The following is a 24,801-nucleotide window of genomic DNA, read 5'->3' as shown; positions in this document are numbered from 1 at the left end:
TGGAGAGAAACGCCAGATATTTCAAAGAGGTAACCATAGCTAATAATTTGGTTTGGAGAAAGTGGTTTATCTTGCATCACTGTGGGTGCCAGCTAATAGCTGTTTTCGTCATGTTTCTCTGGAAGACCTGCAGCGGGACTGGTTGGCTCTGCTTCATTGAGTTGTATTTCAGATTACAATGATCTCCTAGTGTAATTTTTTGTCACTGTTGTAAAAGGAGGATTTCTTATGCTCCCATTTTTTCTTTTCATTTCCACCTTTTTCTTTCGTTTGTACATTCATATGTCTTCTAATAAATTTTTTGTTTATTAAAAAACATATCTTTCAAAACAGCAGGAGCAGGACACGAAGAACCTTCCACTTGTGGACTCTTTCTCGCTCAGGCAGTGAAGACTTCTCCAGTGAAGTATGGTCCTCCCATTTCAAAGGACGCTTTTAGTCAAGGGAAGGGTAGGCAGGATCAACAAAATGAGTCTCAGTGAAGGAGCTCTAATGGTGAGGATGTGCTTGTGGCTGTTAATGGCTTTCTTGATGATGGACAGGCTTCTTTGTCCACAGTGGTTCCTCATGGAACTCAAAAGGAGCACAACAAATCAGATAGCCGACATAATAGATTTTCTTGTTCATGCAGCAAGGAAAGGAAAACTGTTGTTCGGTTTTGTTGTGAAGGGAGCTTTATCTTCTAAGAATGATGGAATTCTGGATCTAATAGTGGTCAAGAGGTTTTCAATATTGCTGGAAAACAGGAATCTGCAACGGAGTCAATAAAGGTTGATACTTGATCGTTGTCCCAGGGTGCAAGATGTGCAAAATTTTTAAAGAACAAAGCTTCAATCCAGAAATGCATACTGCAAAAGATTTAAAGAATGACAGATGTTTCACTATTGTGGAGAGTGCAGCAGATATAAGTAATGGTCTAGCAAAAAAAGCTAGTGTGAAGATTGTCAATAATGAAACAGAAATGAGCTGATGAGTTAAATGAAAAAAGTGATGCTGATAGTGAGTTTTCCTGTGATGGTCGTTTATTACTAGATGAATTCCATGAACAATATGAGCACAAAATCGATCTCTCCCAAATGGATAACTTTCATGTTCAAGGACTCCGATTGAAGGTTAGGAGGATAGTGAAGGATAAGGATAATGGCGGATGGCACATTTTTCATTCCTGTTTCTCCAGTTGAGGATAGTGAAAAGGATAAGAAAGCTCAAGAACTTTTGGACAAGACGGGATGTGATTGTCTGACACTGGTGAAACAAGAAACGATGATGGATTGTGGTAGGAGCAAAATGATAAAAGGTGAATTAGCCAATTTAGAGTGCTCTATTAGGATTTTTAGAGTGCTCTATCAGTTTTTTAATGGGAAGGACTTGAAAAGAGGCTTTTTGATTTAGTAGTAGTTTTTCTCTTCTCCGGAATTTTTTAATCTTTTGATGGGCAAAAAGAGAATTTATTGAAAGGGCACCAAGGAGTGCCGCCAGTTACAAGTTCTTCTTACTCTGGAATTTTTTTTTTTTTTTTTTGGTCTCTTCTCATTTTTTTTCTTTGTTTCATAGTCTTGAGAACTTATTGTCATCTTTTAATCCATAACTCTTTCCTCCTTTCTTAATAAAATTTGTTTACTAAAAAAATAATAAAAAAAAGATATTTTCTTTGGTGAAGTTGATCAATAATGACCAAGAAAATTGTAATGTGAAAATGCTTCACATTTTTTATGGGTGAGATTTTAACCTTGGAATCAACACTATCCTGCTATATCAATTTTTTACCACCTAAGCCAGGCCTTGGGGTGACAATGCTCCACTTTCACTAAGTGCGAAAAAAAAATGTCAACTGAAAAATATTAGATCAAAATTTATTGTTCCAGAACAATATTCTGAGAAGTAGGAAGGCATTCCTTCTTTATGTTTTTCTTTCATTAGACATAGTGTAAACAATTGAATCACGCAAAAAAAAGTATAGATTGCAAGAAAAAATTATTCCACTCCTGCTAAAAATAATTTCATCAACACATTAATAAAAAAAATAACAAAAAACACACTGATAACCTTTGTGAACTGCGCACTAACAACTAGAGGCTCCAATATCTCAAGTACAAACCAAACATTCATTATGATTATTTTAAATTTATAAAATGTGTAAATAAGCATGTTGGATGAAGTTGTGGCGCTATATTGTTTGTCGCATGGGGATGTAATATTCCTTATACTTGTCTAACAACAACAACAACAACAAACCAAGCCTTAAGCCCCACTAGGTGGAGTTGGCTACATGAATCTTTTTCCGCCAATTTATGCGATCATGAAAATTTTCGTTCAACAAATTCAAAGTTATTAAATCCTTACTTATTATCTCATTCCAAGTTATTTTAGGTCTACACCTACCCCTGTCCCTCATAGTAACTAAATCATTCTTCCTCACTGATGCACTATGTGGCCTACGCTGCAAGTGCCCAAATCATTTGAGTTGTCCCTCTCTTATCTTATCTTCTATAGGAGCTACGCCTAACTTATCGCAAATATGTTTATTTCTTAAATTATCATTTAGTATTATACTATTCATCCATCTAAGCATTCTCATCACGGAAACTTTTACTTTTTTAGACAAGTAGTTTCTTAGTCACCCAACATTCTGATCCATATAGCATAGCTTGTTTTACAGCCATTCTATAAAACTTACCTTTTAGTTTTAAGGGTATTCTATGATTACAAAGCACACTCAAAGCACTTCTCCATTTTACCCAACCTACTTTAACTCTATGTACTACATCTTCTTCAATTTCTCCTTCAACTTGTATGATAGATCCAAGGTATCAAAATCTAATAATGCTATTGATTTCTTCATCATCAAATTTAACTTTGTCTCCAATATTCCTCCTACTATTATTGAAATTACATTTCATATATTGTCTAATTTCTACTTATCCTAAAGCCTCTCTCCATAATTCTAGCTTAGATTCTACTCCATCCCCAGTTTCATCAATCAAAACGATACCATCTACAAACAACATACACCATCGAAACATACGCATGACATTAAGACAAGATTGCTAGGTACAAGAAGCATATTAAATAACATAGGTAATTGCTATGATATCACCACCCAATTACCCTCTTCAAGTACAAGTTTCAAACTAGCGATGTAGTGAATCCTACTTACCCTGTATAATTTGAAAACCGCTCAGCACCGAAAATTTCTATAGCCTCGTTGTCTTCCATGGAAGGCAAGAAAAGCATGCCGACAATTAGTTCAGGGTTGATCATGAACCGAATCTCTTCCTACACAAAAATAATTTTTTGATAATAAAAAACAAATCTATTAATGAGAATTACAATGGAAGGAGGATAAGAAATCCTCCAAGAAAGAATGCAAGACATAAAGTGAAAAAATGAAAAACAAACTAAAAGATTACATCAAAATCACCTTCAAATTTTTTATGATAATTGGAAGGGCCATTTTATAAGGAAAATTTCTAGGAAATAATAGCCTCATAATTTTATGTTTTGAGAGTTTAGAATAATTACGTTTTGATAGTTCAAAATCCGCTTCCCATCTTTTTTGCATTGCTATTTCTCTTGGAGGGTTTGGAATAAGTTGTTTAGTTTACTTGGAAAGAATTGGGTTTGTCTAGGGTCAATGGAGGATTTGTTGGCTATTTCCTTTACAGGCTTTGGTAAGAGGAGATGGCTCAGCCTTGTGGAGAAGTGGAATTTTTGCAGTTTTGTGGGGAATATGATTGGAACAGAATGCGCGTATTTTTACAGGAAGAAGATTATGCTTTCCCTGCTATAAGATAAGATTCATCATTTGGATTCACTTTGGTCTTTTGCAGCTGGCTGCTTTAAAGTGGTGTCTTTTTCAAATATAAAGTGATATTCCAAGCTGCTGTCATTTTGTTTATGGTTTTTTTCCTTTTTATTTTCTTCTTCGTAGGAGGACATTATATCTGCCTTTTTGTGCATTTCTATTTAATAAGATGTGTTTCTTTCTATGTCCCCAAAAAATAAGTTCAAGAAGCACATTAAAATCTAAAAGACATACACACAAGGACAGCAATTCACAATACATGACTACAGTGTAAACCATAAAAGCATTCTCACCTCCCAGTACTATATTTGCTTAGCACTTCTAATTGGCATTCCTTTATTTAGTTACAACTTCAAAAAGGAAATTTCTACTAAGTCATTCTTCTAAAACATGTTGTGTGGAAGCAATAAGCGATATAAGGGTGTTAAAGCTTGACATACATTGTTGGCCACTTGGCCCACAACCTAAAAGCTAAAGATTTTAGGTGAAGTGGTAATTTGACATGGTATCAAAGTTGGTAACCAAGAGGTCCTGGGTTCTAGACTCGTTGCTCGAGTTTATTGTATGATGTTTAAAAAATTATTCTTATTCCCTGTACTAGTGTTGTTTATCATTTGTCTATCTCCACATGCTATCAGGTTGCACGTGAGGGCGAGTGTTAAAGCTTGTTATACATTGTTGACCCACAACCTAAATACTTAACCTTTTCGTTGAAGTGGTAACTCTAATGAAGGGAGTAAGATTCTCCTTCCCTGTATGTATAAATGTAGTGCAAGCCCTTGGAAAACATCAATTTCCACTATAGAGCACAAGATCATGACACAAGCTAAACACTTCCTTTAAAGTAAGGCTCTGAGGCACTCATCATGGCATTCAAACTTGAAGAAGTAGACCAAAAATCAATTGGTGATCCATCACATGAACACATTGACAAGCATCAAAAATAGAGCAAGCAACAAGCAATACACAAGCATGAAGAAAAAAAGTGAATTACATGGTGAAAAGCAAAAGAGTGTGTTTCACTTCATTAACATTCATAGGCAATGTGTAGGGAAGCAAGCAGGCTAAACATGAATACAATGCCAATAAATTATACAAGATTGATGGACACTCACCCTCCCCTAAAGACCTTCTTATGCAATCCCCACTCTAGAATGAGGTGTTACTTTCCTCCCAAAAATTTTACATATTTACATAATTGCTCCAAAATATGAATCCTACATGGATGCAAAGTTAATGGGCACGAGACAAGCAGCCACAAGCTAGAATGAGGCCCTAGAGATGAGTTTCCTCTTACTCAATTTAGAATAAGTAACGGCAGTAGGGTTCGGTTGTAGGATACTTGGGCTAGTGAGAGACTGTTGGAGGTGATGGTGCCCAGTCTTTTTAGGATTTCCACCCTTCTTCATAGGGAAGCTCTCTCACTTGGGATTTCTATTTTCTAGGAGTCTTAATAAAAGAGAGGTTGATGAATTCACCCACTATCCTTGATTCTTTTGTTCGTTCAAAGAGGGGTGATGAAACAGTATGGGAGGGAGATTCTTCATCTCCCTTCACCAACAATCTTAAAACTCCCCCCACCAACAATTTTTCCAACCATTTTCCTCGATGTCACATCATTTGGAAGGCTCAAGTAACTTTTTTTATTATACTGTTCATTTGGACAATGTCTCAAAATGGTCTTAATAGCATGACTTGCTAGAATAGAAGACGCTAGAAAGCCCTCAGCCCTATTACGTGCTCCATGTGCCATGAATCCATTGAAAAAAATGTAAACCTATTCCTCCATTATCAAGTGGCAAACTTTCTTTGGAGTGCCCTCTTCTCTTGTTTCAGAGAAGGTAAGGTGGCTCCTCATGTCATATTTTTTGCAAGAAACATATAAAGGAAAAGCCCTATGGAAATGTGTGATTTTTGCTATCTTGTGGGCCCTTGGGATTGGGATAAATTCAATAAATTTCAAGGATTGCACAACTTCCCCTTGTTTGTTGTGGGAAAGAGCTATGTTTCTTGCCTCTTTTGGGCTCATTCATTTGGACTCTATTGAGGGAATTGTTCCAGCCAAAATCTCCAAGATATTCGAGGGCGACTCTTCTGAAATTGATTAAGCTTTTCTTTTGTTTTTTTTTTCAGAGGACAACTTGTTCTCCTTGTAGCATGCAATGCTTTTCAAATTATATATTTTTTCTTATCCAAAAAAAGAACGAGGCTCTCGACAAGATTCGCTCACAATATTCTCCCACACTTATGCAGTCAATGACTTTGCTGATTTTGACACTAAAAACTATTGAACTTGCCCTTAAACATATGCAAGTCTTTTGCTAACATCCAACGACTTCCTTCATCCCCGAAACCTTTCCACTTTACTAGAACTCTTGTCACTTATGCATCTCTTCAACTTGTTTTCACTTCATCTTCACTCGCGCTTTGGTCGACTAACCACAAGCACATTCTTTATTGATAATGTAAAATAGCATTAGACAATTGACATGAAACACTAGGTGCACCTTCGTCCAAGCCAATGGGTCCCTTTTTTTGGATAAACAGAGAAATTTTATTAGAGAGGGGCAGAATGTACAAGAAGAATAAAACAAGAAAAAAAAAAAAACAGGGAGAATAAAATCCTCCTTTTACATCGAAAGTAAATAATTACAAGTTCCACATTCTAGGCCCAAAACCAAAATCAATGCAAGCAAGCCAACTAGTCCCATTGCACACTAGTATCCTATCCTAATTTTTTCTGAAATGGGGACTAGTCCTTTATATTTGCAATTTGGTCTCATATCCTAGCTTTGAAGAGACTTGAGTTATTCTCTAGGGAACTTGACAATAATCGAGTCTCCCACATTGAAGAGCAATGGTCTTCTCCCCCATCCATCTCTTCATTCTCTTGGTGGCATACTCCAAGTAAGCTTGGCAATCTCTAGATTCTATTTCAATTCTTTGGTGAAGATGTAGGCTCATCCACTATGTGGGGCAATAGTAGCTAGTTACTAATGTAACAAATTCAAAGGATTGGTGATTTTTGTGCATCCATAGTAAGCCAGCCCCCACCCAAAATTGGCTAGCTTTGCCCTCTTCCACTAGCTTCATGATGGTTCGGGCTTTTGGATCTTTTACAAGATTATCCTTGATGCTCTTCCGTATTGTCATGGCAACCTAAATGAAAATCAAATGTGCTAGCATCTAGATGGCTGCGCACTTGGCCCTCTATCTCAAAAATGCAACCTGATCACAAAGGGGAAGTCAAACTCTATGAGAATTCTTGTCATCGATAATTGGAATATAACTTGGTGTGCGTAAAGAAGCAGCCAACACTTGAGTTATTTATCCTCACAATGAACATTGATCCAAACAAGTAGTACCACCATCCTTGAAAATGGTGGATAACTGCTAACATTTCTTTTTCAATTTTTTTATAGAAAAAGAATATTTTATTAATAGAAAGAGAATTTACACGAGGAAGAATGAGACATCTCCCAAAACCGGCTTACCCTTTCTCTTACCAAAGCCTGTGAAAGAAATAGCTAACAAATTCACCAACCAAAGAAAGGCATGCCTAGCCCTCTCCGAAAACAGCAAAAAGCATATTCCAAATCCTCCAAGAAAAACCATAGTGCCAAAGAAGATGAGTAGTTGTCTCAGAATTTTTGTAACAGGGCACACATACATCAGGAACTGCTAACATTCCATCTCCATACCTATGTATTTCTCTTAGGCTTCGCTAAGTTTGAGCTCTCATAGGCAACAAAATAGTACTCCAACAATATGACTCCACAAGCTCAAAGTCAAAGGCATTGTACCTCGAAGGACAAGATCCCTTATCCATGTTCCCTTCAAGATGTTGAAGGCTTCCCCAAACTCCTCCGTCCAATTCCATTCATGACCCATATTCAACAGTCAATTATTGAACAACTCTCCTAGAGTACACCTTTACAAATTTCCACTAGAAATTAGTCAGATCAAGAAAGGAACGAAGCCTGTTCACAGGATTGGAACCGCCTAGTCTTGAATAGCCCTTAACTTCTCAATGTTCATCCAAATTAGGCCTTGCTCAATCATATGGCAAAGAAACTTGATACGCTCCTAATAAATTTTTGACATATCTTCCTTACAAGAAAAGGAGTTTTATTAAGAAAAAAAAAAGTGAGAGAGATTGCACCACAGGTAAGGACATGAAAGTCCTCAAAAAATATAACCAAAAAAACATGAAGGAGAGAAAATTTAAAATAAAATAAAACAAAATAAAATTCACAATAATTAGCCAAGAAAACCCCTCTTTAAACCCTTTCCATCATAGTTCACCGAGCACTTTAAATTTGCTAGTGCCCTTCTTCACCTTACTTTTACCACCATTGAGTCAAATTTCATTTCCTCTAGAACCAGACAGCCACAAGCCCATCAATTGTTGCATTTCTAGATCCTTTCCAATAACCCTCTCCACTAGGGATGGCAGCATTTCGTCCTTGCTACAATTCATTCTAATACAAAGTAGGTTTCTTCTGTTGAATAATTGGGTAAAATGGAAGACCTGAACTCAATGATAAGTCTCTACCTCTATTCATAATATATGTCAAGTACAAATGGAATGACCATAATACCCTTCCTAAATTATACTTATTACAAACCAAACTCTAACAATTAATAATAATGCTAAATGACTAAATAACCATTAACACACCCCCTCAAGCTGGATCATATATATCATATGCTCCTAGCTTGTTACAAATGAATTTCACACGAGCACCTCCAGAGGCTTTAGTGAACAAATCAGCAAGTTGAAACTTGGACTTTACATGCGTGGTTGTAATGAGCTTCTGTACAAGTTTCACTCGAATAAAATGGCAGTCAACTTCAATGTGCTTTGTCCGCTCATGGAAGAAAGGATTGGAGGCAATATGAATAGCAGCTCAATTATCACACATCAACTTAATAAGCTGAGAATGTAGAAAACCTAGTTCTTTCAACATATTCTTCGACCAAACAAGTTCAAATGTAGTGTGCGCTAACATAGCATTGCATTCTAACTCAGCACACGACCTGATCACCACAGTTTATTTTACTTTTCCAAGACAACAAATTACCACCGACAAAGATACAATACCTAGTTGTGGATCTTCGGTCAAAAAGTGTCAAAAGGTGACCCGTGTTGGCTTTTCTAGGTTTCATCCCGTTTTGATAATGACAATCCAAGGCATCTAATTGTGCTACTAAGTGTGTACAGAGGTATTAAAGTATTAAGCACAATAACAGATGCTAATTAAAAAGCCATGAAGCATACAAGACGATGATATTTGGCTATGAACATGGAGCTTATAAAGACCAAGCTTGAAGACTATGGCTATGATTATGGAGCACATGAAGTCCAAACTTTGAAGAAATTAAACTTATTTCATGTATTTTGCAAATAGGACCTATGTGAGTACACTATCATTGGTTATGTGAAGAAGCTCATAGATGACCTTTGGACCCTAGGCACTCTATAATTTCATGAAAATCATTTTATAAATGTGCAAAAATTATTTCGAAGTGTTAAAATCATTTTTGGAATGAAAATCCCCAAAACAAGATTCTCCAAATCCTCTTCTTTTTTCTGCCGCCGCATTGATGTGCGATTTTCTCGATCAATAACTTCTCATCTTCAAAAATGTTCAACACGAAAGTTGTGGGATTTTTTCTTAACTTTTTGTTGATACCAAGATCGCCCTATTTGGAGTTCTCTAGCAAAAGTTATGCTCCAAATACTGAAGGGTGTTCGTGGCCGAAATTTCCCAAAAACTCAGGCGACCGAACCAAGCCATTTGGGCGATTGAGTCTCAATTCGATCGACCGAAAATCGCAGCAAAGCGCCGCAACGGCCATAAAACGGTTAGTTTTCAAAATAATTAATTATTTTCAAAGCCTAACGGCCATAAAACAGCTAGTAGACCATCTTGCCTATAAATACAAGACTTCTAACTTGTTTTAGAAAGAAGAGAAGAGGGAGATACATTTATTATACACATCAAAGTTTTTTATCTTTGTTGAAAATCCTTTTCAAGCACTTTGCATATTCCTTGTTCATTTTTCAAGTGCACACTTACTCTCTTGCTCAAAAATCATTCTTGAAAATCATTGATTGAAGAGTGACTTTCTAGTTACTCCTTGAACTTCATTCATAATCTTTTGAGAGTGTATTAGTGTTGTATTTGTATTGTACTTATCCGCTCAAGTTTGGAGCATTCTTTGTACAACAATTTCTTTTATTTCTACTTTGTAAGGGCATCTCTGCCTATTGAAGGAGGGAGGCATCTCCGCCCGTTGAAGGAGAGAGGCAACTCTGCCTAGTGAAAGAGAGAGGCAACTTCGCCTATTGAAGGAGAGAGGCAACTCCGGCTGGCATCTCTACTTATTGAAGCAGGGATTGTAAAGGCTTCTCCGCTTACTGAAAGAGAGAGGTTTCTCCGCCTATTGAAGGAGCACATAGTGGAATCCTCAAGTGACTTGCTTAAGGCAAGGATGTAGGCAAGGATTGCTGAACCCTGTAAAAATACGGGTTTTATTCTCTCTTCCCTAAGGAACAATCTCCAAATTAACAAGTTAAAAAGATAACTCCAATAAATCTTTAGGAGTTAAAAGAAATATTTTTTTCAAAAATGATTCCTCTTCTAAATCCTATGGTCATAACTATTTTTATAAAATAGGATTAACAAGTCAAATCCCTCAAACAAAACATGATTTTACTGTGAAAGGAAAGGGCACATTCGTTACACTTGCCCCTTCAGAGGTGCTAGAGGCAAAGAAAGAAAAATGGTATGGGTTGTCAAGAAAACAAACCCTTAGGACCCAAGAAAGAATGGGTACCAAAAAGAATTACATAATTTTCAAAATATTGCTTCCTTACATCTTAGGATTAGTTCTTTAGAATTAAGTAGATTTAACCATACCTAAATGAAAAGGGGACAGTGATGACTAAATACTTGGATAGTATATAGTGTCAAAATGACAAATCCTAGTATATGCATTTACTATACTAAGGACTTCAGAGAATTAAGCCAATATAAGAAATTCAAATAATAAATCCAAAATGATCTTTTAATTGTATATATCATTATTGATTGGTTAATATATGAAAGTATTGGCTATAGCTCAAGGAATGTAAAAGCATGCTAGCTTAGGACTAGAAAGGAATGAAAATGCATCTGCTCTAATGGGACATTAGTCTTCACATAAATCCAAAAGATATCATTCCTCTAAAATGTCCAGAGTAAAGGTTAAGGGCTTACTAGCCTATTTAAGGATTACAATAAGAATTTCTTTTAACCTTGTATTTCTGAGATGAATAATATAGATCATCTACTTTTGAATAAAATCTCAGAAGCATGCTCTAGAAAATCCACTTCCGATGGACAGAGGTGTCTTCCTTAGTTAGACAATTCTAAATGCTTAAATGTGAATATCTAAAGTATAGCATATCTTGTCCATCACACAAAATAGAGCTTTAGGGGAGTCAATCATAACAACATATGTATTGTGTATCATCCAACCCTAAACTCATCTTGGAACTTTAATGCTCAATCAAAATTCAAATATATTCAAAAATGAAAAATCAGTCATCACTTAAAATTCAGCATATCAAACTCTCTAGTAAAACCTTCTCAAACCTAGTCATAAGCACTAATTCTCATGATCAATTCTTAATCTGCTAGTGCTTATTAAAAGACATCCTACTTTGACCAAATTAGAAGCATCCAAAAAGGGATTCAAGTTTTTCATTAAGTCAAAAAAAAATATTCCCTCTGTGCTTAATCTATAAAAATTCCTTAATTATTGTTGATGCGAAAGCATTCTCTTCCATAGGAAAACTTTACTAAATCACAATCAAATTCGGTAAAGAATCATCTATTCATAGTTTCGTATCCTTGCTCAAAGTTATGAACATATTTGTAGGGTACCTTCCCATTAGTCATAAATAATGACTCACAAAGAACATTGGTCAAGAAAGATTCGTATATTCTTAAATGCTCATTGCCAAAATAGTTAGGACATACTTATCATGCTTAATCCACAAGCATGAACATATTATGCTTATTTTTGAAAAAAAATCCATACTCCCTAATTGGCTCTCAACCCTTTATCAAACATTAGATAAATCTTTACATATGGTAGCTCCTCGCTCTTCACTTTAAAACATATATAATTGTTCTACACCCTTAGAACCCAGCAAAATTTTTGGAGCAATTAAAGATGAAATGAGACATTAGTTCCTAGGCCTATTGATCACATGATTATAGGAACTAAATGAAAACAAAAAAAAATAACAAAAATGGTATTGTTGGCCACAACTAAGCTAGGTTGGTTGCACTAGGTTTCAACCACGAAGAAGGTATCAATTTCAAAGAAACCTACGCACCAGTAGCTAAATTGAAAAGCCATTTACATATGGTACTTGCCTTTACATCACAAAAGGATTTCAAGTTTTATCAAATGGATGCTATTTGGGTTTTAAAATCCCTTACTCCTCACGCAAACATTCAAATTTTTAATTGAGGAAATTAGGCAAAATAAAAAAATGAGTTGGGAGAACTTAAACTAAAAAATGGAGTTCTTATATGGAATTATGAAAAATGGAGATCTTATTTTGAGATAAAAAGTGGGAGCATTTAGAACAAAATGCAGGATGAATAATCTTAAATAAAAAGGAAGAATTTTGAACAAAACTACAAAAATAAATAATCTTGGATCAAAAAGGGAGAGAATGTAGAGTAAAATGCAAAATAGTTTACCTTAGATCAAGAAGGGGAGATCTTAAAAGCAAAATTGAAAACTTGGATGAGCATAAGACAAAAGGGAAATTTTATGGCCAGAAAAGAACTTAGAACAATCGTAGAAATCTTATCTATTGATTATATCAAAAGGAAAATACTAGCCAAAAGATAGAAAATTAAAAGCATTCATGACATGTGGTATTAGAAATATTATACAACAACAAAATCAAGCCTTAAGTCCCACTAGGTCAGATCGGCTATATGAATCCTTTTCCGCCAATTTATGCGATCATGGACCATTTCTTTTGACTAATTCAGGGATATTAAATCCTTACTCACTATCTCCTCCCAAGTTATTTTAGGTCTACCCATACCCCTTCTATTGCCTCCCACAATAACTAACTCACTCTTCCTCACTGGTGCACTATGCAGCCAACGTTGCAAGTGTCCATACCTTTGAGTCGTCCCTTCCTTATCTTATCTTCTATAGGAGTTACACCTAACTTACTACGAATATGTTCATTCCTTAATTTATCTTTTGATGTTATACCACTCATTTATCTAAGCATTCTCATCTCAGCAACTTTCACTTTTTGGATATTATGTTTCTTTATCGCCCAACATTTCGATCAATATGGTATAGCTGGTCTTATAACTATCCTATAAAACTTCCCTTTCAGTTTTAACTATATTCTACGATCACAGAGCACACTTGAAGCACTTCTCCATTTTACCCAACCTGCTTTAACTCTATGCATTACATCATCTTCAATTTCTCCTTCAGCTTGCATAATAGATCCAAGGTATCGAAATTTACAATTGCTATTTATTTCTTCATCATCAAGTTTAACTTTGTCTCCAATATTTCTCCTATCATTACTAAAATTACATTTCATATAATCTATTTTATTTCTACTTATCCTAAAGCCTCTAGATTCCAAAGCTTCTCTCCATAATTCTAACTCAACCTCTACTCCGTCTCTAGTTTCATCAATTAATACAATATCATCTACAGACAACATACACCATGGAACCTTCTTTTGAATACTCTTAGTCAATTGGTCCATCACTAAATAAAAAAGATAAGGACTCAAAGCAGATCCTTGATGTACACCTATGGTGATTGGAAATTCTCTAGTTTCTCCATTTATAGTCTTTGCACTAGTCATTATTCCATCGTACATATCCTTAATGACATCAGCATACCTACTACATACACCTTTTTTTTCTAAAACCCACCATAGAACTTCCCTAGGCGTGGGCAAGTAAAGACATTAGTTCAAGAAACTAAGATTAGATTAGCAACTTGGAATATAGAGACACTTACAGGTAAAAGCATGGAAATTGTGGATACAATGATCAGAAGAAGGGGCAGTAGAAAGGGTAGGGGTAGACCTAAAATAATTTGGGAGGAGATAATGAGTAAGGATTTAATATCCTTGAATCTATCAAAAGAAATGGTCCATGATCGCATAAATTGACGGAAAAGGATTCATATAGCCGACCCCACTTAGTGGGACTAAGGCTTGGTTTTGTTGTTGTTGTTGATGTTGTGCCTTCAAGAAACTAATTGGATGGGAGAGAAAGCTAAAGAAATTGATAAATCGGGATTTAAACTATGGTACACCAGAAAAGAAAAGCATAAGAATGGAGTAGGAATTATTATAAACAAAAACTTAAAAGATAGAATTGTTGATGTAAATAAAGTAGGGGATAGAATTATAAAAATCAAGATGGTATTAGGACAAGAGATAATAAATATCATTAGTGCTTATGCTCCTCAAGTCGGCTTAGCAAAAAATCTTAAGAGACAATTTTAGGAAGATATGGATAGTATTATACAAGGCATACCAAGGACTGAGAAAACATTTATAGGAGGAGATTTGAATGGACATGTTGGAAGGGATAATAAAAATTATGGGAGGATACATAGAGGATATGGATATGGAGACAAAAATGAGCCTAGGGAGATGATCTTAAATTTCGCTATGTCATATGATTTTAGTATAATGAATATTTGCTTTAAGAAAAGAGAAAAACACTTAATAACCTTTAAAAGTGGACAAAATAGAAGTCAAATAGATTTTTTTTTAACTAGGAGGGTAGATCGTTTATCATTCAAGGATTGTAAAATTATTCCAGGTGAAAGCCTAACCACACAATATAGAGTCTTAGTGTTAGATATATGTATTAAAAAATGGAAGAAAAAAGATAAAATAAACCAGTATAAGAGCACTAGGTGGTGGAACCTAAAAGGGGAAAATATAATAATTTTTAAAGATAAAATGATCAAAGATGGGGATTGGACTATAGAAGATGGGATAGATACAAATACTCTTTGGAATAGATTAGCTAGTTCTATTAAAAAGATAGCAAAAAAGATTTTAGGTGAATCAAGGGGAAGATTCTCAAATAGCAAAGAAAGTTGGTGGTGCGATAAAAATGTACAAAAAGCCATAAAGACAAAAAGAATTTGGTATAAAATGTGGCAAAAATGTAGAAATAGGGATAACTTTAAAAGTATAAGGAGGCAAAAAAAGATGCAAAAAAAGATCGTTAGTGAAGCTAAATACTAATCATTTAATAGTTTGTATGATAGTCTACAAATATTATGAAAGATAAATTTATGTCATGAAAATCAAAAGTCTAAATATACAAAAAATAGTTGAAAATTCTTCTAAAGTCATACTGTAATTTTTGAAGATATTATGTTTAGATGACACCTTTTGCTAATGTCTAAAGGGAGAATTATGAGCAAAATTATTATATGAATAAATTTGGGAGAACTATGAGCAAAACACTTGAATTCTAAGTCAAAAAGGGGGAAATTATGATGGTTAAATTTGGGGGAATTAATAAGCAAAATACTTTTGAAAGCCGGTTAAAATTGAGCTTAAATGACTATAACTTGAAAAATTCTAAGTCTTAATCTCAATATGCCTAACATGCTTTATATTGTTTATCTTTATGTTGGGGAGCCTTGTTAAGGCTACCTCATTTTGCTCCTTGTTTGTCATCATCAAAAAGGGGAATATTGTTGGCTTTTCTAGGTTTCATCCTGTTTTAATAATAACAAACCAAGGCATCTAATTGTGCTACAAGTGTGTACACAGGTATTAAAGTATTAAGCACAATAACAGATGCAAATTGAAAAGCCATGAAGCATATAAGACGATGATGTTTGGCTATCAACATAGAGCTTATAAAGACCAAGCTTGAAGACTATGGCTATGATTATGGAGCACATGAAGTCCAAGCTTGAAGAAATTAAAAGAACTTATTTTATGTATTTTGCAAATAGGACCTATGTGAGTACACTATCATTGGTTATGTGAAGAAGCTCATAGATGACCTTAGTTGGACCCTAGGCACTGTATAATTTCATGGAAATCATTTTATAAATATGCAAAAATTATTCCGAAGTGTTAAAATTATTTTTGGAATGAAAAACCCCAAAACAAGATTCTCCAAATCCTCTTCTTTTTTCTGCCGCCGCATTGATGTGCAATTTTCTAGATCAATAACTTCTCATCTTAAAAAATGAAAGTTGTGAGATTTTTTCTTAACTTTCTGTTGATACCAAGATTGCCCTATTTGGAATTCTCTAGCAAAAATTATGCCCAAAATACTTAAGAGTGTTCGCGGCTGAAATTTCCTAGAAACTCGGACGACCAAACCAGGCCATTCGGGCGACCGAGTCTCAATTCGGTCGACCGAAAATCGCGAAAAAGCACCGCAACGTCCATAAAATAGCTAGTATATCATCTTGTCTATAAATACAAGACTTCTAACTTGTTTTAGAAAGAAGAGGAGAGGAAGAAACATTTATTATACACATTAAAGTTTTTTATCTGTGTCGAAAATCCTTTTCAAGCACTTTGCATATTCCTTGTTCATTTTTCAAGTGCACACTTACTCTCCTGCTCAAAATTCATTCTTAAAAATCATTGATTGAAGAGAGACCTTCTAGTTACTCCTTGAGCTTCATTCATAATCTTTTGAGAGTGTATTAGTGTTGTATTTGTATTGTACTTATCTGCTCAATTTTGGAGCATTCTTTGTACAACAATTTCTTTTGATTCCACTTTGTAAGGGCATCTCTGCCTATTGAAGGAGGGAGGCATCTCCGCCTATTGAAAGAGAGAGGCGACTCTGCCTAGTGAAAGAGAGAGGCGACTCTGCCGAGTGAAGGAGAGAAGCGACTCTGCCGAGTGAAGGAGAGAGGCGACTCCGTCTATTGAATGAGTGAGACAACTACGCCTAAGTAAAGGAAAGAGGCATCTCCTCCTGGTGAAGGAAGGAGGCATCTCCGCTTATTGAAGGAGGGATTGTAAAGGCTTATCCGCCTACTAAAAGAGAGAGGTTTCTCCACCTATTGAAGGAGCGCATAGTGGAATCCTCAAGTGAGCTACTTGAGGCAAGGACGTAGGCAAGAATTGTCGAACCTTGTAAAAATACGGGTTTTATTCTCTCTTCCCTAATTTCTTTAAATTAAGCACATTTATATTTGTTCATATTTGTTGTGATTGTTAATTGCATTTGCTCATTTAGATCACGTGCTTAAGCTGTGGTTAAAATTGTTAAAGCATTTGCATAAATTTTTTAAATACCCAATTCACCCCCCTATTGGGACTACACCTTTTCTAACAACCCGGTCAATCTACATCTATATATCCCTAAATATGAGTGTGATCCCAATCCTAATATAAAAGACCTCTCCCTAGTGAACCTTTTAGATATCTTAAAATGCGAATTACTACATCCCAATGACTTGCTCTCGGGGAATCGAGAAACTGACTCACAACACTTGTTGCGAAGGATATATCTGATCGGGTGACTATGAGATAATTCAACTTTCCAATAAGTATCCTATACCAACTTGGGTTAGGCAACAAATCACCCATAACTGACACTAACTTACTATTGGGATCCATGGGTGTATCAACAGCCAACAGGTTTGGATCCCAACATCCCCGTCTCATCTAAAAGATTAAGGACATACTTTCTCTATGACAATACAGTTCCTATACGAGATCTCAATACTTCTATACCCGAGAAGTACTTTAATGATCCCAAGTCCTTGGTATGAAACTTACTCTGTAGGAAAAGCTTTAGGTCTTGGATGCCTCGATCATCATCACCAGTGGTCACAATGTCATCCACATACACAATAAGCAAAATCCTGCCAGATGGAGTATGATGATAAAAAAGATAGTGATCTACTGCACACCGATGAAGACCAAACTCAAGTACTACAATACTAAAACGGTCAAACCATGCCCTTAGAGATTGTTTTAATTTACACAATGATTTCTTAAGTTGACATACTAAGCCTAACTCCTTTTGAGCAACAAACCCAGGTGGTTGCTCCGTATATACATCCTCATGAGGATCACCATGTAGGAAAGCATTCCTCACATCTAACTGATGTAGAGGCCATGACAAGTGGTGGCTAAAAAAATGAATAAACATACGGAGGCAAGTTTAGCGATAGGAGAGAATGTGTTTGAATAATCCAAACCATACACCTGAGTATACCCCTTAGCAACGAGGCAGGCCTTCAAACGAGCCTCAGAACATGGACTTTCATAGTGCACACCCAACGACAACCAACCATGGACTTAACAGAAGGAAAAGGTACCAAAGCCCAAGTATCATTATCATGTAGTGCACGCATCTCTTCAACCATTGTTGTCCTCCACCAAAAATGGGATAGGGCTTCAGAAATAGATTTTGGAAAAGCAATGGAATACAAAGTACTAAAAAACAGTAATAAGAGGGTGACAAGAAATCATAACAAACAAAATTAGAGATTAGATGTTGGGTACAAGTGGGTTTACCTTTTCGAATAGCTATAGGAAGATCAACATCATGGGAGATAAGATCATCCGACAGGGGCATTAAAGGTACAACAGTAGAAGCTGAAGGAGGCATTTCCCCCTTGAGTCATTGTGTGCATACTTGCAAATTGGGATGATCCAAGCGACGAGAAGAACTCAAACTGGATGAAAATGTAGAAGGATTGGGCATAGATACTAGGTTTGGATCTGGAAGGCAAGGCAATGGAAGAGACTCATTAAGGTCAACAGAACTCAAGGAATCAGAGTAGTAACGTGTAGATTCAAACAAGGCGACATCAGCAGAGGCAAAAAATCGATGTAAAGTAGGACTATAACATCAACATCCTTTTTGAGTATAGGAATAGCCCAAATAGATACATTTGATAACATAAGGATCCAACTTATCCATTCCTAGAGTTAACTGAGGGACAAAAGACACACAACCAAATATACTAGGAGGAAGGGAGAGGAAAATAACTGAATATGGTATTTTGCCGCCAAGGACAAAAGGTGGCATTTTATTGATAAGGGAGCAAGCTATGAGCACAGCATCGCTCCAAAAAACTTTGGAGACATTCATTTGATACAATAGGGTATGAGTAACTTCAAGAATATGTCTATTTTTTAGCTTTGCAACCCCATTTTGTTGCGGAGTTCGGGCACAAAAGGACTAATGGATCATACCAAAACTAGTCATATAAGTACTGAATTGGGTACTAAAGTACTCCTTAGCATTATCACTACGAAGTATCCTGACTGGCATATCAAATTGAGTCCTTTTTTGGGAACAAAAGGCACAAAAGATATCATACAACTTAAAACGATCTTTCATTAAATATAACAAAGTCATCCTAGAGTAGTCATCAACAAATGTAACAAAGTATAAAAACCCCAACTTTGATGTAACATGACTAGGACCCCAAATATCGGAATGGACTAGCATGAAAGGAGTAACCACTCATTTGTCGACCCAGGAAGCAAAGGGAACACGACGATGCTTGCTCAATTGACAAGACTCACACTCAAGATTAGACACAAAACTCAATGTAGGAACCAGCTGTTTCAACTTGTCCAAGGAAATATGACCAAGGCGACAATGGATTTGAAGTAGTGTAGCTGCGACTATGCAAGCAATGGGTGGAGAAGGCAACTGAAAGTAGTAAAGTCCACAAGCCTCACATCCTATGCCAATTGTCTTTCTCGTCTTCAGATACTGAACAGCAACAGAATCAAGAAATAATGTGATAGAACAATTTAGTGACTTTGTAAGCTTACTAACTGACATGAAATTCAAAGGAAATTTAGGGATGTATAAAGCAGAAGAAAGAGAGATGGAAGGAGTAGGATTTAATGTTCCTATCCCCCTAATAGCAATAGTGGACCCATCAGCAAGGGTAACTTGAGGTAGATTTTTAGGATACTAGATATCTAGAAAAGAAATTGGTTGCACCTGTTATATGGTCGTGGCAGCAGAATCGATAACCTAAGGACTAGTAGGATGGATGACATACAAACTCTAGGATTACCAATCTGAGCAAAAGACGCAATGTGAGAAGATGCTTGTTGAGACAACTAATACTATAGAAAACTTGAATACTCCTCCTCTAATATAGTCACAGTATGCAGTTCACTCAAACCAGTGATTAACGAAGGAACCATACTTCTGGGATTTACAAACTCCATCCCAACATTCACAAGCAAACCAATGACCATAAGATTAATTGTTGGACAATCGGAACAACGACAAACAAAGTGACCAACCATGAACAAGTCACAAATAAATCAGTACAAGACTCCCACAGCACCAAGAAACTCAAATACAGCCCACAAGAAAGCAACTCACAGCACTAAAACAATTGGAGAAGTGAACCACTGAAACTACCATGGAGAAATCACCAACTTATATAACACTGCCATAGCCCTCACAAAAAACAGCTTACGAGCACTGTCATTGCTCCAAAAAAGTCACCGATGACTGTTACTAACACCGACCAACAACTAACGAATTACCACTAGTGCATGGTTAAACAAAGATTGGATCTTTGATCAAAACACATGTCCAACAGCTTGATATTTTGCTATATGAAAGGAATTAGATCATTGAATCAAAAAACACAGAAAATCCCATTGTTTCAGATCCAATAAACTCAATAACCATTGATAAACTGCTTCACGAAGCATCAAACAGCCATTCCTTGGTTGCCGCACTTGAGCAATTAAAAAAGGTGGCATCTTTGGGCAAAAAACATCATGAAAAATCTCCAAAAACATGTTAACAAAGAGATTGGATCACTGATGGATCATTTCAGGTCAAAACCATGCCTGAAAGTGGCTTCACGAGCCCTGGCAGCCTTTGTCCAGCTCGTGAGGGTACATGGGACACTGCGTGGAGGTGGGATTTCAGAGGGGGAAAGATCGGCAGTGTCTGTGGGTGACTATGGTGTTGGTTTTGACAAGTCTATTAGTGGATTTGATGTTCTCAAACTGTTTCGCCCAGAAAATTCCAGTGACTGGTCTGAATTTCTGCCGCTGCTGGCTGTTTTCTAGGGTTATAGTATTGCTGAAAAATCTTCTCTGATGATGGACGTGCAGCGGATTTTGGGTTTCAGGCTTCACTTTGATGGTGGTGGTAACACTTAGGGTTCAGAATCATGCTCTGATACCATGTTGAATAATTGGGTAAAATGGAAGACCTAAACTCAATGATAGGTCCCTCCCCTTATTTATAATACATGTCAAGTACAATAGGAATGACCATAATACCCTTACTAACTTACACTTATTACAAACCAAACTCTAACAAAATTAATAATAATGCTAAATGACTAAATAACCATTAATAGTCTCTATTCCTGATTCCATCCAATAAGTGAAAATTCAAGGTCATAACTATCCCAAAATAGGTAAGCAGCATCTCATATTCACCATTTGCTTTGCAATGCATGTTGAAAGATATGTTTTTAATTGATCATAAAAGAAATAGTTTTAAGTAATAAACTAATAATAACAATTTTTCCCATTATATAGTTTGACGATCAAAATTAGCATTTGTCCCTTTCCAATATTTTTAAAGGAAAACCTGCACACAACCCCGATGAAGAGCACCACCCCCAATATATTTGTTGGCAAAATCCACTTCAAGAGCCTCGCTGGCTTGATCTTCCAGCAAACCTAACCTAAAAACCTACATAGAATAAAAAAATCCAAACTAAGTAATACTTTAATATGAAACAAATCACAAATAAATTAGGCCAGGAAGTTTAAACAATTTGGCTTCAAAATTATGATATTAATATATGTTAAATTGTTACCTCAAAACGGCAGAGTGGAACAACAGATTTGCTCCAAAAGTCAGCCTTGGGATAGGAAACACCAAGAGGACCATGTTCCAAAGGAAGAACTTTCCGCTCAAATGAGACGTAGAACATAGGCATACATAAACATATCCTCTTAAAATAATGTATAATGCACTTTATTTTATTTTCTTGCTTTTCATCATAACTGTCATACAGACTCCTGAAAAAACATTATCTCACATGAACTTTGTTTTCTGCTTTAAAAAATTAAAAATAAAATAACTATTCAATAATCTACAGCATACCAAATATTTGGATATGTGCATATCAAGAGAGATTGTAGAGGAACAGAATAAATTTGGTAAATAATTAAAATCAAAAAATATATGGTGAGGGAGACCAAAAGAGAAACAGTGCAAAAAAACAACATTAATGAGACATGAATAATATAGATTCCTTGTATGATGATCCATTCGACACATGCTCTAAATGAAACCTTGAAACCTTTTGTGATACACAGCCATGCACAATGTTGCTTCCTGATCAGAGTCATAAAAAGAATATTGATACTACACACACATGCACAACAAGGCTCACAGATTAGAGTCGCAAAAGTTAACATTCAAACTTGCTCACGCCAACCACATAAAATAGGTGAATAAAGATTGAACATGCTTCTTGAACCACCACTCTTGTAGTACTAGTCATTCTGTGGAACTGCAATCACAGTTTCTTAACCTTATCTAATTGGGCTCTTTTCTCCCTTCGCTGGCATCTTAGCTCTGCTTGTTTTACACTATCACCTTCAAATTTTGAAATTTCCTTTGTTAATTAATCATAGTAGCACACAATTCCAAGAATCATCACTAAATGAAACAAACACTTAAAGGTTGTATTCTATCATTCCAGATTCTAATGACAATTTAAGAGGTTCATATAAGAAAGCTGAGGTCACATACGCAAACAAATGATCAAAGTTGATCTTTGGAAGATGTTTAGCACCTCTATTGGAAATTGGAAACAAACAAAAGAAGGAGCATGCTAGAAGAGCGCCAATCAGTTCCTGAAAACAACAAAACAATCATGGTGAAAAATCATAATGTACTTAATGACAATGAATTTAAAGCTTCGTAATCAATGCATGAGAATTTAAGTACAGTTAGTGACTACCATTAACCATGAGCACTGACAGTTAAAAGTGGTGTATGGTTCATAGTTAGAAAGTAAGTATTGATACTTTTAGCTTTAAAATGAATCAATATTTTGCAAGTACTGCTAATAAGTACCATTAGCTATTATATGACATAGTATGTGGCAATAATTGATAATAAACACCCAATTAATATAGGATAGATGATAAGGAAAATGCATGTGTACCTGGCTGAGGAAAACTATGCCAGCTTGTTGCGAATTCAACAAGCGAAGACCAGTTTGGACTCCATTAAGAAGGCTATCTGCACTTTGATAGTGAGCTTCTAACAGAGAGGGCAATTGCAAAAGCAAATTCGCCATAGCTGGAATAACATCTGCAAACCATCTCTTGGCTTCATCCCGGGACATCAACTGCAGAACAAAAATGAGCACGAACTCCCAAATGATATGCTGGAACATTATTGAGACTATTCTAGTCTGTTTGGATCAGAATAAGAAGAAGGAAATCAATTTTCCACAGTGTTCTCTGGTTAATTCATAATGTATTGGGGAAGAAAAATGTGTTCGTTTATGATAGAAAATTTTTTTTGAAAAAAACGTTAATCGGGTGTTAAACAAAAATTCCGTTCGCTGATAGATTAAAGGCGGACAGTAGACTCCTTCATCTTTTCTTTTCCTATCATATGTGTTTTCCAAATTCCAAACGGGTGTTTCAGTTCAGGAACCACGAAGAAAGTGGTGAACTATATACCAATTCTACAAGTCAAATGATCGAATGAATGACCAAGCGAAGAAAGAATAAATTAATAATAATAATAATAATAATAATAATAATAATAACGTTACGTCGTCGAAGAAGAGGGCGTAGCCATCTGCAGCGGAAGAAGCTAATCTTTGGGAGGAAAGAGAGAGAGAGCTTCGGATATCGGAAATTGCGAGAAAGAGGAGCACTCCGGAGTCGATGCTGCTGTGATGGGGGCCTGAGGACAGCGCTTTGAGAGCTTCGACGACTTGAGGTGGCCAGGACAGTGACGATGATCGAAGCAAAACCGGCAAAAAAGGTAGGATCGAAGCCAAATCTTCCCGGTTGTCCATTGCTCGGGCTGACTGTTCAATCAATTCTCACTCAACGCTGTTACAGAGTCGGAAAATGAAAATGGAGCGGGAAAACGAAGAGAAAACCTGAAAGGCGTATTCCAAAACAGGAGCTTGAAGCGCATTCCTCCTGTTCAATCAAATTTTCTCGCAAAATTTCAAAAATATCAATCTTCCCTCTCAAGTTTACTAAAAAAACACATACCCTCTTCCTCAAGAGAATTTTACTTTCTTTTGACCGCCGTCCGCCGGGGTGACAAAAAACACGTATTGGAAGGAGCGGCTAATTAGGTACAAAAACTCAAAAAGTGCTTCATAGCAACCAGAATACTCCATCACATTCTTTCCGAGGCAGAGAAAATGAAAAAATGAAAACTATTTAAATTAATGAGGAAACTCCTTTTTTAATTATATTTTTCTTCTCTATTAAATATTATTAAAAATAAAATTTTATTTAAATATTAATAATGTGTAAAATCAAAAATTTGTTTATGGATTTGATCTATTTTTTATATTTTTTTCTTACTTTTCTCGATAACCAAACATGAGAATTTGAATTTCTTGATTTTTTTTTTATTTTCTCAATATTTTTCAAGTTTTAAACAGAATCTTAAAAATTTTATCTTTTTGTAAGTACGATAAGAAATTTGTGTCTTTTTGACAATAATCATGGGAGGTTCCTAAGATTTTTATAATCTCAAAAAAAAAAATATTAAATTTTTGAACCTCAATGAAGGTCATGGTCTTTTTGTCAAATCATCGATCAATATTTTTTGCCCAAAAAAAAATAGTCCAATTACTTATGGAATAGTATGAGTTAAAATATTCTTACCCCCTCATTCCCCGCGTATATATGTTGGAAGGGA

The 24,801-nt window shown here is 35.7% G+C and overlaps 1 protein-coding gene across 5 annotated transcripts in view; it reads right to left on the bottom strand.

Moving 5' to 3' along the window:
* Positions 1-24,276, bottom strand: part of LOC131150391 (poly(ADP-ribose) glycohydrolase 1) — a 66,022-nt gene extending 41,746 nt beyond the window's left edge. For 2 of the 5 annotated variants that reach the window (XM_058101085.1, XM_058101089.1), the window contains exons 1-7: positions 24,023-24,276; positions 23,687-23,947; positions 23,066-23,251; positions 22,648-22,751; positions 21,704-21,908; positions 21,472-21,576; positions 3,158-3,276 (exon numbers count right to left, since the gene is read on the bottom strand). In XM_058101085.1, the coding sequence (XP_057957068.1) occupies positions 3,158-3,276; positions 21,472-21,576; positions 21,704-21,908; positions 22,648-22,751; positions 23,066-23,251; positions 23,687-23,935 (968 nt within the window). In that variant the 5' untranslated portion in view covers positions 23,936-23,947; positions 24,023-24,276. Of the gene's footprint in view, positions 1-3,157; positions 3,277-21,471; positions 21,577-21,703; positions 21,909-22,647; positions 22,752-23,065; positions 23,252-23,686 lie in introns of all 5 variants that reach the window. The other 3 variants (XM_058101084.1, XM_058101086.1, XM_058101087.1) reach the window with 3 other exon arrangements.
* Between the last annotated feature and the right edge of the window lie 525 nt (positions 24,277-24,801).

Source organism: Malania oleifera, chromosome 3 (assembly GCF_029873635.1).
Source record: "Malania oleifera isolate guangnan ecotype guangnan chromosome 3, ASM2987363v1, whole genome shotgun sequence".
NCBI classification, from domain to species: domain Eukaryota; kingdom Viridiplantae; phylum Streptophyta; class Magnoliopsida; order Santalales; family Ximeniaceae; genus Malania; species Malania oleifera.
The sequence above is the reverse complement of the archived record's forward strand: the minus strand, read 5'-3'. Positions and strand labels throughout refer to the sequence as shown.